At 28.4% G+C, this 14,726-nt stretch overlaps 1 protein-coding gene across 1 annotated transcript in view; it reads right to left on the bottom strand.

The window, feature by feature from the left end:
* The window catches only part of LOC127285722 (protein vein), a 533,094-nt gene that overhangs the window by 52,770 nt on the left and 465,598 nt on the right, over positions 1-14,726 (bottom strand). Inside the window, exon 4 of the mRNA XM_051311860.1 lies at positions 7,776-7,884. Coding sequence (XP_051167817.1) covers positions 7,776-7,884 — 109 coding nt within the window. The remainder of the gene's footprint in view (positions 1-7,775; positions 7,885-14,726) is intronic.

The raw sequence follows: 14,726 nt of genomic DNA, 5'->3' as shown, positions 1-14,726 counted from the left end.
TGAGGGGTTTTTGGGGTCGCTGATTACGAATATGATGTCAGATTTTCAAAATTCAAAATGACGGATTCAATATGGCGGTCGAAATTTATAAAAATTCACCAATTCATTTGAAAGTTGTTACTTAGGGGTTTTTGGGGTCGCTGATAACGAATATGATGTCAGATTTTGAAAATTCAAAATGGCGCATCCAATATGGCGGTCGAATCTTTAAATCGTAAAAATAAGCGTCTAAAATTTACACAAATGTAATACAAGAGTTTTTATGAAATGTTTCTATTAATTTTATTTTATTGCATCATATTTGTTTCAGATTAAAAATCACTTAAAATAAAAATTTTAAAATGTTAGCTTGCAAATTTTAACAAAAAATTGATCGAACATTTAAATTTTCAAAATTATTTTTCAGATTTGTGATCTTCACCTTTATTAGATTTGGCGTTTTTATTATTTTTATCTGACATCACTTTCGTACTTAGAGACGCCGAAAGCCCTTAGATACCAAGTTTTACAAAAAATTAACAATTTTTTTAAATTTCAACCTTCATATTGAGTCTGCCATATTGAATTTTAAAAATCTACAATCAGATTCGTACTCAGCGACCCCAAAAACCCAGAGATACAAAGTTTTATAAAAATCTAATAACATTTATAAATTTCGACCACCATATTCGATCCACCATTTTGAATTTTGAAAACCAGACATCGAATTCGTTATCAGCGACCCCAAAAACCTTCAAGTAAAAAGTTTCAAGTGAATTCGATGAACTTTTATAAATTTTGACCGCCGTATTGAATCTGTCATTTTGAATTTTAAAAATCTGACTTCAGATTCGTACTCAGCGACCCCAAAAATCCCTAGATACCAAGTTTTACAAAAAATAATTAATATTTATAAATTTCGACCGCCATATTGGATCCGCCATTTTGAATTTTCAAAATCTGACATCATATTCGTTATCAGCGACCCCAAAAACCCCTAAGTAACAACTTTCAAGTGAATTCGATGAACTTTTATAAATTTCGACCGCCATATTGAATCCGTCATTTTGAATTTTGAAAATCTGACATCATATTCGTAATCAGCGACCCCAAAAACCCCTAAGTAACAACTTTCAAATGAATTGGTGAATTTTTATAAATTTCGACCGCCATATTGGATCCGCCATTTTGAATTTTGAAAATCTGACATCAGATTCGTAATCAGCGACCCGGAAAACCCCGAGATACCAGGTTTCATAAAAAATTATTAATTTGTACAAGATTTCCTATCACCTTTCATTTAAGGGTTGTTTTTACCCCTAAAAGCAAAAAATGACCTGATCTAGCAAAACGCCCAGACACGGGTATCTTTTTTTTGGTCCTAGTTTCTGAAAATCATTGTTTTTTTCGTGTGTGAAAAATCGTGTCGGACGGTGATATATTAAAAATGATCAATGTATAAAATTATAATATTTATTAAGGTTGTAATGTTCTTGATATTTGGAATTATGAAAGACGATCTACAAACAAGGAAATCAACATACGGAGTCACCAATACATAGAAAAAAAGCAATAAACACTTTTCGTGTCTGTGAGGTACCGATTTTGAATCTCACCCAAAGAGGCGAGCTGGTACTGCCGCGAAAAACACATTGGAAAATATAACTATATAAAGGGAAACCTTTCACTACGAAGGCAGTCCCAAATTATAAGCACGGAGTTCATCGTAGCGAGTGTCAAATACAGTTTTTAAAAATATACATCGAAGATACACAAATGTCATCGTAGTTCACAAGTTAAAATTTTACATATTCAGAAGTTTTCGTCAGTTACGGTCTAGCCTAAAATATACCTGTGTCAATGAGGTAATAAAACTTTTACGACTTAGAAGATATAATCTTAGGAGACCCGGTGTTCGAAAAAAGAAAAAACTAATTAAAGAATCATTCGAGGAATCATTACAAAGCTTATTTAAAGGTAAAAAATATGAATCTTTAAAAATAAGGATTGTTTGATTGTCTTATAATAATAATAATTGAGAACATTCAGCATTTTTAAATAAATAATTTTTATATTGTATTTTTTTTAAATCATTCATATAATAAACCTCTTCCCAACTTAGTTAATTTAGCTAAGTTAAATTGAGGAATTAGAATAGGGAACAATTATAAGTTCAGCTTAGGTAAAATTAAAAATTATTTAAAATATGACATAACAGAACTTATAATTGTTGGTGCATCGGCCTGGGTTAAAATATTAAATGAATGATCATTTTTTAAAGATTTTTGCAATATTAATTAAAAATATAAATAATTAAATAAATAATTTATAGACAATTAATAAATAAACAGTTAATAAAAATAAACTAAATAATAAAATTTTAGGTCTAGCCTAAAATATACCAGTGTCAATGCGGTAATAAAAATTTTACGACTTAGAAAATATAATCTTAGGAGACCCGGTGTTCGAAAAAAGGAAAAACTAATTGAAGAATCATTACAGTAGAAATAAATTTGAAGATCGGTAGCTAATTCTGAATTCTATAATTTATGTAAAATCGGTGCACCTTTTGCACAACTCTAGTTTAATTATAAGAACATAAATATAATTATTTTAAAATAATAATTAATTTTGTCCGTTAACAATTTATCGTGCAAATAAAATATCGAGTGTGTTATCTGCAAGGTACACTAACGACGATAATGAATCTCAACATTACGTTTTTCAAGGGATGAAAGACAATTTTCTATATTACTTAAAGTAATACTCATTTCGAAGAAATACTCTACATTCCAGTGACGTAGATACTAAATTATATTTAAATGCTTAAAGTAATTCTAAAGTCTAAATAGCCAAAAATTAATTTAACAAAATAATAAATTCTTTAACATTGACATGCAATCTAAATTATAACGATAAGATTCCCTTGTCAGCTTAATTATAATGAAATATTCTAGTTCGGAAAAGAATTTAGAACAATAAACTTCATAACCTTATGAGATAATAGAAGAAAAAGGTGTGCTACTATAACTTATTGGTGTTGTCGACCAGTTACGAAAGTTCACCCTCTGCAATTTTTTAAAGCAACGACCTAGTTCGATGAATAGAAAATTAAACTTTCCTTTACGCAATCAATTTTTTAATGTATAAAATATGAATTTTCACATGTCAAATCATCTTAAAACTCCTTTAAAAATTTCTGTAAATGCTTATATAGTGTGAAGCAAAATAAATCATAACCACATTCAAAAACGCAAAAACTTGCAAAATGTACTAAAACTTAATTAAAATCGATTAAGAAATGTGTTTCTAACTAAATTAATCGCACTTGCCGGTTTCGATAAGTTATGCACGTCGTGTTGTGAGGGAGGAATTCAAATGGAGAGAGTGAGAATTTGAGCATTGAACATACGATTACAAACATTGAGTCAGAGAAATAGAATCAATTGAAACCCAATTTAACAATATATATTCTGACAATCAAACATAATTGTTAACATAAGTAAAATTTTCACTCGATATAATAACTGTAATAAAAATAAAAATATAGATTTCATATATAATAATGTAATGAATAAATTAGATCAGTTATGCTCAAAGTTTGAAGACGTTTGAGTGAGTGATGATAGTTAATATTCAGTGTAATTTACGAAATTCTTACCTCATAGTTCGTAACAATAAAAGACCATAATACTTGGGATGGAGATTACGTCTTCCCTATTTCGTGTCTGTATATATATAAAAAAAACCCCTCGAATAATCATTGCAGTAATAACAATTATGTAAAATCAATTTTACGTATAATTAAAAACAATTTTACACAAATACAAAATCAACTTTTTTATTACGTGGCTTCCTGATTTCGTCTATATTGGCACTTTTCTCTTATTATCTTAATTTATCTTCAACTATATATCATAAGAAATTTACGGTTGTGACATGGTTCAGTTGTCGAGACCCCTGAGTAACTTTTGACAATAAACAAATGAATAAAACCTGACAAATCACGGTGCGCCAGAAGGAGGTTTAAATAAAAATGAGTTGGCACTTAAAAATTCTTTTTGATTATGGTTCTTAAATAAATAAAAACTATTTTTCAATAGGTTTTAAAATCAACTTACGTGCCAAATTTAAAAAAAATTGAGTTTTAAATATATAAAAATAGTGTTTTATGAGGAACCATAATTTATTTAATGTATACTTATATGCATATAGATAATAGATGTTTTAGATTTGGGTTCATATAAATTTATTAACAATGAAGTTATTTTCTTGTTTTGTTTTTATATTGATGCCTTAAGAGTGTCGAACGATATCTGAAATTCTTTAGCAAGAAGAGAGTTTTAATTATCGCTCTCAACGTGAAATAGTATTCATTTTAAAATACTTTTTTCTCGAAACACGAACACTTTTAACAAAATCAGACAAAATCCTCATCTTATACATTTCCTAAATCCAAAAGACGGTACGAATCCATAGAAAAACATGGTTGCAAAACAAAAAGTAGAAAAGTAATCTAATAACAGCTGCGACTTTGTGCGCCCTGCATGCTGCTGCCATCTGACGGCGGCAGGACGTAATGAACCTGTCATTATATTACTTTTCGTTTTGCAATCGTGTTTTTGTATGGATTCGCATAATCTTTCGGATTTAGGAAATTTATATAAGATAAGAATCTCTAACTGCTTTTGTAAAAAAGTGACCGTCTTTCAAGAAGAAATTTTAAAATTAATGTTTATCATTTTCACGATTAGTGCCGTTTTTATAGGGCGATAATTAAAGGTCTCTTCTTTCCAAAGAATTTCAGAGACCATTCGACGTAAACTGATTTTAAAAACTATTGAGAAATGTTTTTCATTCATCTAAGAATTAGGTATAATCAAAAAGAATTTTTAAGTGTCAATTCATTTTTATTTAAATCACCTTCTGGCGCACCGTGAAATGTCAAGTGCATGTTTCTTATGAAAATAACAGAGAAACAGACACCCGTGTATTGTGTTCTGAAGAAATTAGTTTTTTCATACGAGTAGGATGTCACAAAAGTTTTTTTAATCATTTTTTAAAGAGCCACAAGTTGATGTAAATCAATCGAGAAGGTAAGTGCAATGAATATTTACACAGTAAATTTATTATATTTTGTGATTTAGTACCGACTGCCACCACTATGTTCAAAATCAAAATTTTTTTCATGACATTTTAATATGACTGACAAATTCGATTGTGAGTACTCGAAGTCGTTCGATTGTGGTCGCCTTTCTATTTTCACATATCGTAAAATATCGTCGTTGATATCAACATTATTAATTTTTCATTACTATTAATAGTGTTTAGTCATGTCGACTCAGAAGAAATCGTAATCCTACAGTCAAACCACGGAATAAATGTGCCAAGGAAATTCAGCCAAAACATCTGCTAAACGCGCCTTTGAATTCAACTTTGAACTTTTCTAATTCACTAAAAGATGTCATTAGAAGGTCAATTATATGTTTCTAAAATAGCAGACTGATGGTAAAAAATTTTTAGTTCTTAAATTTATTATTTTTTCATGCATTAAACACATGTCAAAACTTTAAACGCGTTTTTCTCAAAACATGATTTTTCAAATCTGCACGCAGTATAACTCAATTAATTTTCATTTTTTCTACCCAAATTTTTATCATATCTTTAAAACAACATTTCGTACAGAAATACGTGGCCGATTTTCGATATTATAAAATTTCTATTTTTTAGGGACAAAAAAGTATCAATTTTTTAGTCTAAAAATCGACTTTCAATTTCAAAAACTCTCCAATTTAACAAAAATTAATATTTTCAAAATTGGCCACGTATTTCTGTAGCTATTCTAATGTAAATTAAGAAAAAAAATTTATTTTGTTCCAGATTAACTTTTGCAACCTGTGTGCTGCGTGCAGTGGAGCCCCTCCAATAAAAACCATCTTCGAAAGACGGCCGTAAATCCGCCATTTTGTAACTTTTTTAAATAAAAAAAATATTTTTACAAACATAAAAATATGCCTAATTATATCCTTCAATTTAATTATCTATTTTTAACATTAATAACTTCGTAATTCGTCAATTAATTCGTTTTTAAATATTCTCTAAGTTGTTTATGATAATATTAAAGTTACACATAAAGATTTTTAAATAAATAATACAAAAAGCCAGGTTTTTCAAAATTTTTCAATTTTAAAAATGCAATAAATTTGAATAAAATAACAGTGTAGAATGTTTGCTAATAGTTCAAAAGATGCGTCTTAAAAACTCTACAATGTTAAAGAAAAATGTTCATAGGTGTTCTAACATTTTTTTAACTTATGGGAAAAAAATGATTGTTTAAAAATTTTAGAATGCAAAAAATAATTAAAAATAAACTTAAATTAATATAAATATCCATTATACTACATATAATTAATAACAATAAATTAATTTTACTATGTAAATAAATGAGAAAATCAATTAACAGTTATACCTAGTTGTAGGAGAGACCTGGGCTGAAAGTGCCTGGGGTAAGTTGTGCCCATAGGAATATCTCAAAAACAAAATTTTTTTTTTGAAAAGTGGAACTGAGAAAACTATTATTTTACTTATGCGCATCTTTGGCAACTATTTTGATTTTGTTTACTTCACGGAATAATTAGCTGTTAGTAATTTGGTGCTTTGGCGTCACTTATGTGCAAGTTTTCATGTTTACACTTTTTGGTCTATTTTTTGCATTTTTAAAGATATCGATACGTATTTTTTTTAAAATGATCCAAATTCATTGACGGATTTAATAGTGTAAGAAACCTAATATTTAATTTAACTATTTTTTTAATATTTGATAAAAAGTGAGCGTCAACGCAACGAGGTTAATTGTGCCTTTCGCTTGGGGCTGGTTGTGCCGCTGTCAATTGCTACATAACCATAATCTACTATTGCCTCGTTTGTTCGAATAGTTTTTCCAACTTGAAATCAAGAGAAAAGTTGATTCAATGCATGGTTGGCGAAAACTGGGCACATTTAAAATGTGTGAAGGGTAAAAAAAGGGTCAGTTATATGTGTGTCAATTGTAATTTCAATAAATCGCATTCGGAATAAGTATTCATGTCTTAAAAATTATTTATTAATCAGAAAGTAGAGTTTTTACAATTAATTAACGATACAAATAATTATTCCAAAAAATATTTTTAAAGAATGACTATAATTATGTAATTGTAAAATTTAAGTCAAAAATGTTTATTTATTTACAAAAATCTATAAATGTTACGATTATTGGAAAAATCTTTTAAATGTTTATAATAAAAATACTTATTACGAAAACTATATTTTAAGTGACTGACTATCTATGCAATTATAGAATGTAAGTCAGAAAATGTTTATTTCTACTTACTAAAATATAGAAATCTTAAGATTGTTCCTAAAAACCTTTAAAAGTTTATAACAAATGATTAATAAATAATAGTAAATCATATATTGACAATAATTATTTTATTTCTTACGCCGAAAATCATTTGCTTCAACTGAAACAACTTAAAAATCTGAGCGGCACAACCGACCCCGGCGTCGGCACAACTCTCCCCAGCGCGGAGTTCAACGTGCCGTGTTGCCTCGCTGCACAAAATCATTTTTTACAAAAAAAAATGTTCAAAATTATCAAAAAATAATAATAGATTTAAAAACTACATTAAATTTTAAAATAAATAGACTATAGATAAAAACAAAAAGTTTTTATTTTACTAGCATTTTATTTAATTTCTCAAAATCGGCACTTTCAGCCCCGGTCTCCTCTAGATAAACAGAATATCGTAGTATCTTACCTGCAGGCTGGTTCACCGACGGTCTCGAAAAATAAGCAGGTACCACCGTTCATGCAAAAATCTCCTGTAATTGGACAGGGTTGTTCTTGCCTTGGCCACGAAATTGTCGCTGAAAAAAAGAAAATAAAAAAAGGTTAACCCTTATGTTTTAAAATTTACAATATAAAAATCAATATTCAAAATTTTTGACACTAAAAATAATTAATACCCTCATAACAAAAGAATATCCATATGATATCCATATCAATGGTCGATATCCTAGAATGGTCCCCAGGATATCTTGGGATATCTCTAGGATATCCAAACCGCCGGTCTGTGGGACATCAACAGGACATCCATAGGATATCTACAGGATATCCCTAAGACATCCACAAAATATCTATTGGATATTATATCGCAGGATATCTTCAGGATGATCGTGGGATATTCTTAGGATATTCACGGGATATTTAATATCTCAACATATATTTCTAAAAGTTAAAATTGTTAAGCTAATATAATGAATAATAATATAATAAAAACAAAAATCTTATGAGCTTCTAATTTATTTTAAATGAAAATTTGAAACGCATTTTTCAAAGTTTTTAAATAAACTCATGCACTTAATGTATAATTAATATTAATAGTTATTCGTTATTTGCGGGGAAGAATTTATATTGTTTAAAGCCAATTTATTTTCTGACAATATTAAGCATATGAATAAAGGAATAAATCACGAATGAGAAAAAAATTAGTTAATAATTTTTCAAATTAAACAACTTTCTCGAAAAACAAGTTGCATTTTATTTTATTTATATAAAATTTAATTCACAGAATATTCTCACTCGTAGTCTCATAATGACTTTAAAAACAGTATCCTGAGAATATCTTCTTGACATCCAGAAGATATACTGAGAATATCCTAAAAAGATCTGTGGGATATCCTGACGATATCTATGGGATATTCTGATGATATCTGTGGGATATCCTGATGATATCTGTGGGATATCCTGATGATATCTGTGGGATATCCTGATGATATCTGTGGGATATCCTGACGATATCTATGGGATATCTGGAGGACATTTATGAAACATTTATTTGTAAACATCTGTTTCGAAATTAAAAGAATTTGAATTTAACTGTTCAAACGCAAACAATCATTTCAGTGTGTATACGTTGTGTCAAACGTTGACTTAAATCACTGCGCGACCGTCTGACACAGCTACAGGTTGACTATTACCACTGAATTAAGTGGATCAAGCAGCGCTACGTAAGAATGTTTTTGGAACAAAGACGTTTCTGTGTCCATTGGAAAAATTTTATTTTTTAAATATCTCATTGAAACGAAGATTTTAAAATTATTAGAATTTTTCGTTATTTTTAATTTTTAAATACTAACGTTGTATTCGTAATCAGCACTCCAAAAAACTGTAAGATTAACTGCAGTTTTCTTTTCTTAAATGTCCACTTTTTCCTGGGAGTGATAGGGTTACAGAACTATTTATTAACATTTATTAGTTTATACTTGTAAAATATGTATTAAGAGGAGGCACCTCGTTAAATAATTTAAATTTAAGTTGATCAAAATTGGGGGGTGGTGCCTCCCTTTAAAAAATATAATTTTCTTTCTGTTCTTCAAATCGGTTAATTTTATTTAAGAATTCAATAACAGAAACAAATATTCTCTACAAGTATCTATTTTGAAAAATTCAGAAAAACTTGGTCGAATCATAAAGAAACATTTAACCATTTGTACAAATTTACAACTATACTGAGAGATATAACTAAGAATAAAGAGATATTTTACACTGTATATAAAACTTCTAGATGCAGTTAGACTAAAGTTAATAAATCGCAAAGAAACTGTACACACTACAATTGTAACACAGAAAATAAAATCCTCTCTTTACTAATAAAATTAAAGTACTGAGAGACAAAGTGATCATTAACCCAGTTTTTCTAGTAATAACGCTGAAGGATTAAGAAGTAAAATGGATCTAGTAAAAAAATAGCTAAACAAATTATTAGTTTACATGAATAAAATTTGAATTTAGATTATTATTTGTTCTTACTTCTTTAGAGAGATATTTTAAATTATGTTGATATAAGAAAAATTTAAAAAAATAAAATAATAAAACCTCTGCCAAGTTAAATTATGAATTTTTTTTTGTTAATTTCGCGAACACGTTTTACCTCTTCATGGAGATTTTATTTATTTATGAAACATGAGTTGATGAATTAAAAAAATAAATCGATGCAGTTTGAAAACATTTGTAACTTAGTGATGATGTATTAGAGTTTGATCAAGATAAAAAAATAATAATAAAAATAAAATAATAATAATAATAATATAGATATATTAAAAATAAAATATTGAGATAAATTTTTTTTCCTGCATGTACTTAAATATAGTCCCAATCAAAATCAGTTGCAAAAAAAATTAGTCCAATTTTTTTTGTGTAAGATATCCGTTAGTTCTTAAAAATAAGGATATCCCAAGGAAATCCGTAGGATATCTTGAATATCTGAATGATGTGAGAGGGAAGTGACCGAATGAGAAATATAATGATTTTTGGAAGAGGATAGATGAATTAGGATTAAAGGAAAATTGGAAAGCAAACCCTCACAGTACCAGATATTTAAGGATATCCCTGGGACACCCTATGGATATCCATTATCCATGTGCTTCCGGCGGTTTTGATGTCCTTATGATATACTTAGGATATCCTAGAACATCATCATGATATCTTAAGGATATCCAAACCACCTGAAGCAAATAGATATCCCTAAGGTGCCCTATGGGTATTCTTAAATATCCGGTGCTGTAAAGGAAATGGAAGAAAGTGAAAGAAAATATGAAGAGGATAATGAAAATATTAGGAAAAAGAAATTATGAAAATGAGAAAGGTGAATAGGAAAATAGAGATTTTAGAAAGGAAATGAAAAACACAGAAGAAGTAAAAAGTGAGCTGGAAGCGTGTAGGGAAGAAGGAAGAGACAGGGATTTAGTGTGTGGGAGAGTTATCGAGGCAGGTGCAGCTTATGACGATAGAGAAAATAAAAAGAAACTTTCTGATTAGAGGTATGAAAGTAGGTGAGAGAAGGGTAAAAAGAAAGTGCATAAATTGTTACAAGAATTGGTGGAAACTTTAATATCAGAAGGGTAGATACGATAAAAGAAATGTAAAGGAGATACCAAAATTGTCATAGAGATTTAGTTATTTTCCATAGTTCACATTTTTTCTTACATCCATTAATTAATTCAGAATGTCGTTAAAATATTAGAAAATAGTCATAGAAACTTTTAAAAAACAGTACTATATACTAGTTTTTGAGTACTCTAGTTTTTCGGGAATTACAATTCGTGATGTTGATTTGCGCAAATATTGATTTCTTATGTGATATTACGTTTGTAGCGCAATGCTTGTCTGTTAGGATATTTAATTATATACATATATAAAATTATGCAACAATACATACAAAATTTAGAAAAATTTAACTATTATGAGAATAAACAACATATACCTTGCCAACTGATGTCACAACTATAAAGTTAAATTGCACATATGCGAATACAAAGTATTATCCATTGTTATGTCCTAAATGATTTAATTTATAATGACATTTAAATTTTTCCTATTTTATAAACTTATAATATTAACTTATGCATGATTAGCTCCTTGCACATGCGCTAGTATAAATCTATTAACTAATATAAATAAACTTATATTAAATTCTCAATTATTCAACAGTATTTGTATTTCTGTGAAATATATATTTATTTATATTTATACTCCATTTATTAAAAATTAACGTAATTAATATAAAATAATTCCTGAATAATAAAATGAGTAATATGTCACATTACTCTAACGTATTAATAAATAAATAATAATAACTAGAATAGCATGTTTTAATGTTATTTGATTGATTAATTAATTGATAATTAATAATTTACAAGATAATAAATAAATAATTAAATTTACAATAATACTGTAATCCTTTGCATTAAAATAAGTGTTAATTAACACTCAAAAAAAGAAACAAATTATAATAATACCCAGTTAACAATAATAATGTTAATTCTAAATTCAAATTATTAAAATAATTTTTTAATTATTAATTTAAATATTTGTTAACAATTCAACAAATTATAAAAGATAACAATAATAATGCAAAATCTAAAGTCGAATAACTCTTACAGGAAGGGATATCCCGTGGATATCCCATTATTTCTATCGTAAATTATTTTTCAACATTCTTGCCCCCGTCTACTCCGATTTTGTAACATTAATTGTTCTGCAAAAACGTTGCTCTATCCCTTTGCCTAAATACCAATTTTTATCTCCCAAACTGCTCACTTAATATATATGAACCCTAAACAATAATCCTTTTCTAGTACCGGGGGCGGAAATTTAGATGTCCTTGGGATATCCCTAAGATGTTTCATGTGGAATTTATGCCTTAAAGTGTTAACGTTTGAAAGCCAACATGTAGAGTTTATTTTCTTTAATTTTGAGTTATTTTCAGTCTAAATAACATTATTTTTTATTGTGTTTTGGTTTTTGTAATAAATAACATAAAATTCATTGATATCTTGGGATATATTGATAATATCCCGCAGATATCCTAGGGATGTCCTATGGATATCAAAAGGATCTCTTAAGGATATCCAAAAAATCGGCGGTTTGGATATCCTTTGGATATCCCATGAATATATGAGGATATCCACAGGATATCTTCTGGATATCTCTATAGACTTTCATAAATGTCCTCCAGATATCCCATAGATATCGTCAGGATATCCTACAGATTTTTTTAGGATATTCTCAGTATATCTTCTGAATGTCAAGAAGATATTCTCAGGATACTGTTTTTAAAGTCATTATGAGACTACGAGTGAGAATATTCTGTGAATTAAATTTTATATAAATAAAATAAAATGCAACTTGTTTTTCGAGAAAGTTGTTTAATTTTAAAAATTATTAACTAATTTTTTTCTCATTTGTGATTCATTCCTTTATTCATATGCTTAATATTGTCAGAAAATAAATTGGCTTTAAACAATATAAATTTTTTCCCGCAAATAACAAATAACTGTTAATATTAATTATACATTAAGTGCATGAGTTTATTTAAAAACTTTGAAAAATGCGTTTCAAATCTTCATTTAAAATAAATTAGAAGCTCATAAAATTTTTGTTTTTATTACATTATTATTCATTATATTAGCTTAACAATTTTAAGCTTTAAAAATATATGATGAGATATTAAATATCCCGTGAATATCCTAAGAATATCCCACGGACATCCTGAGGATATCCCATGGATATCCTGCGATATAATATCCAATAGATATTTTGTGGATGTCTCCTATGGATGTCCTGTTGATGTCCCACAGACCGGCGGTTTGGATATCCTAGGGATATCCTATAGATATCCCAAGATATCCTGGGGACCATTCTGGGATATCGACCATTGATATGGATATCCTATGGATATCCTTTTGTTATGAGAGTTTGTACTCTTGTGCGTCTATTATTTTTTTTAGCAAATTCAAGTATAATATTAATTCCGTGAACAACTATAACAAATAAATACAGTGTTTCTTTTGTGTAGTGTTTTGTTTTTTATAAAGCCATTTTACTCATTCTCAACTTGGCTGAAAATTTTTCTAAATGAGAGACAATTTCAGATTATGCGTTGGGAAATGTTTTGTTTCATCAAAATCGTGCCGTATATTTATAGATAAAAATTTTATTTAAGAAAATAATTTCATAATAAATATGTAGTTTTTTGTGGAAATTGTGGGTTTTTAATGGAAAAAGCATTTACTTTTATTTGTTGGAATAATTAAATTTTTATTGTTTAGCATATCTCGCGTGGGAACACATACAGGACGGGGATATCCCTGGGACGTCTGATATCCCAAGGATGTCACTGGGATATCTCATTTCTCGTTGGGATATCCTTTTGTTGTTTATGCGTCCTCTAAAACGAAGAATATATTTTTTGCTGTGGATTTTAATTAATCTAAAAAATGTTTACTTAAAATAACTCATTCTATGCAATAGTTTTTTAAGTGAATAATCGTTTCCTACAACAGTATAACGAATATTCTTCGATTTAACAAAATTATTTTCCCTGACCATAAATCGTTACTTTTCTGTTTTTTTTTATACCTATAATGCACTCAGTCGCATATTTTAGAATTTCGTAAATCCTACTGGCGATATTTGCATACCAAAGACTAATCCATACCGATTGAAATGAAAATGCATACCTCCCATGAATATAATTTTCTTAGGCGAACGGAACAAAGCCCTTGGAAAGGGGGTGAGATTTATTCACGTGAGAAACCCCGCTCCCGCCGCTTTCAAGGCGAAAGCGACGGCTCGAAAAGGTTTTTGTTTTTAGACCAGGATAGGCACGCTTCCGAAACACTTCCGCGCAGTGAATCCTATGAAATGGGACATCTACCTCTTCTACATCTTAGAAAGGTAAAGCTTGCAGAGGCTCAACGTGAAGTGAATACAAACTACTGCACTATTCATGCTGATCGTCTTTAAGTCTCCTTTTTCCTTATACTACGAAAGAAAAAATATGGAAAATATTTGACGTTTTAAAAATCAATTTTATATCTTTCAAAATTTACTTTGAAAATTTTTCTTTGTATCTTATTAAATTTTCTCTCAATTCCTTTGAAGTTTTACACTCACAGGAAAAATTCATTTTATCGTAAAACAAGTTTTCTTTTATATCATCTCCTTTAATATACAGACAAATTAATTTTTTTAATTATATAGATGCACCGTTTAATTATATAAAAATAAATGCAATCTGTTTTTACATTTTATATCAATATACCGGAATTAAATTGATACAAATTAAAAGGACTCTTCAACTTTTTCCAAAGAAACTAAATTATATAATCTTACATATGTGTCAAAAATTCTAAAGTGATATAAT

Source organism: Leptopilina boulardi, unplaced genomic scaffold (assembly GCF_019393585.1).
Source record: "Leptopilina boulardi isolate dan_hultmark-lab unplaced genomic scaffold, ZJU_Lbou_2.1 LbouV2_341, whole genome shotgun sequence".
In the NCBI taxonomy this organism is placed as follows: domain Eukaryota; kingdom Metazoa; phylum Arthropoda; class Insecta; order Hymenoptera; family Figitidae; genus Leptopilina; species Leptopilina boulardi.
This window is presented reverse-complemented; position numbering and strand designations above follow the sequence as displayed.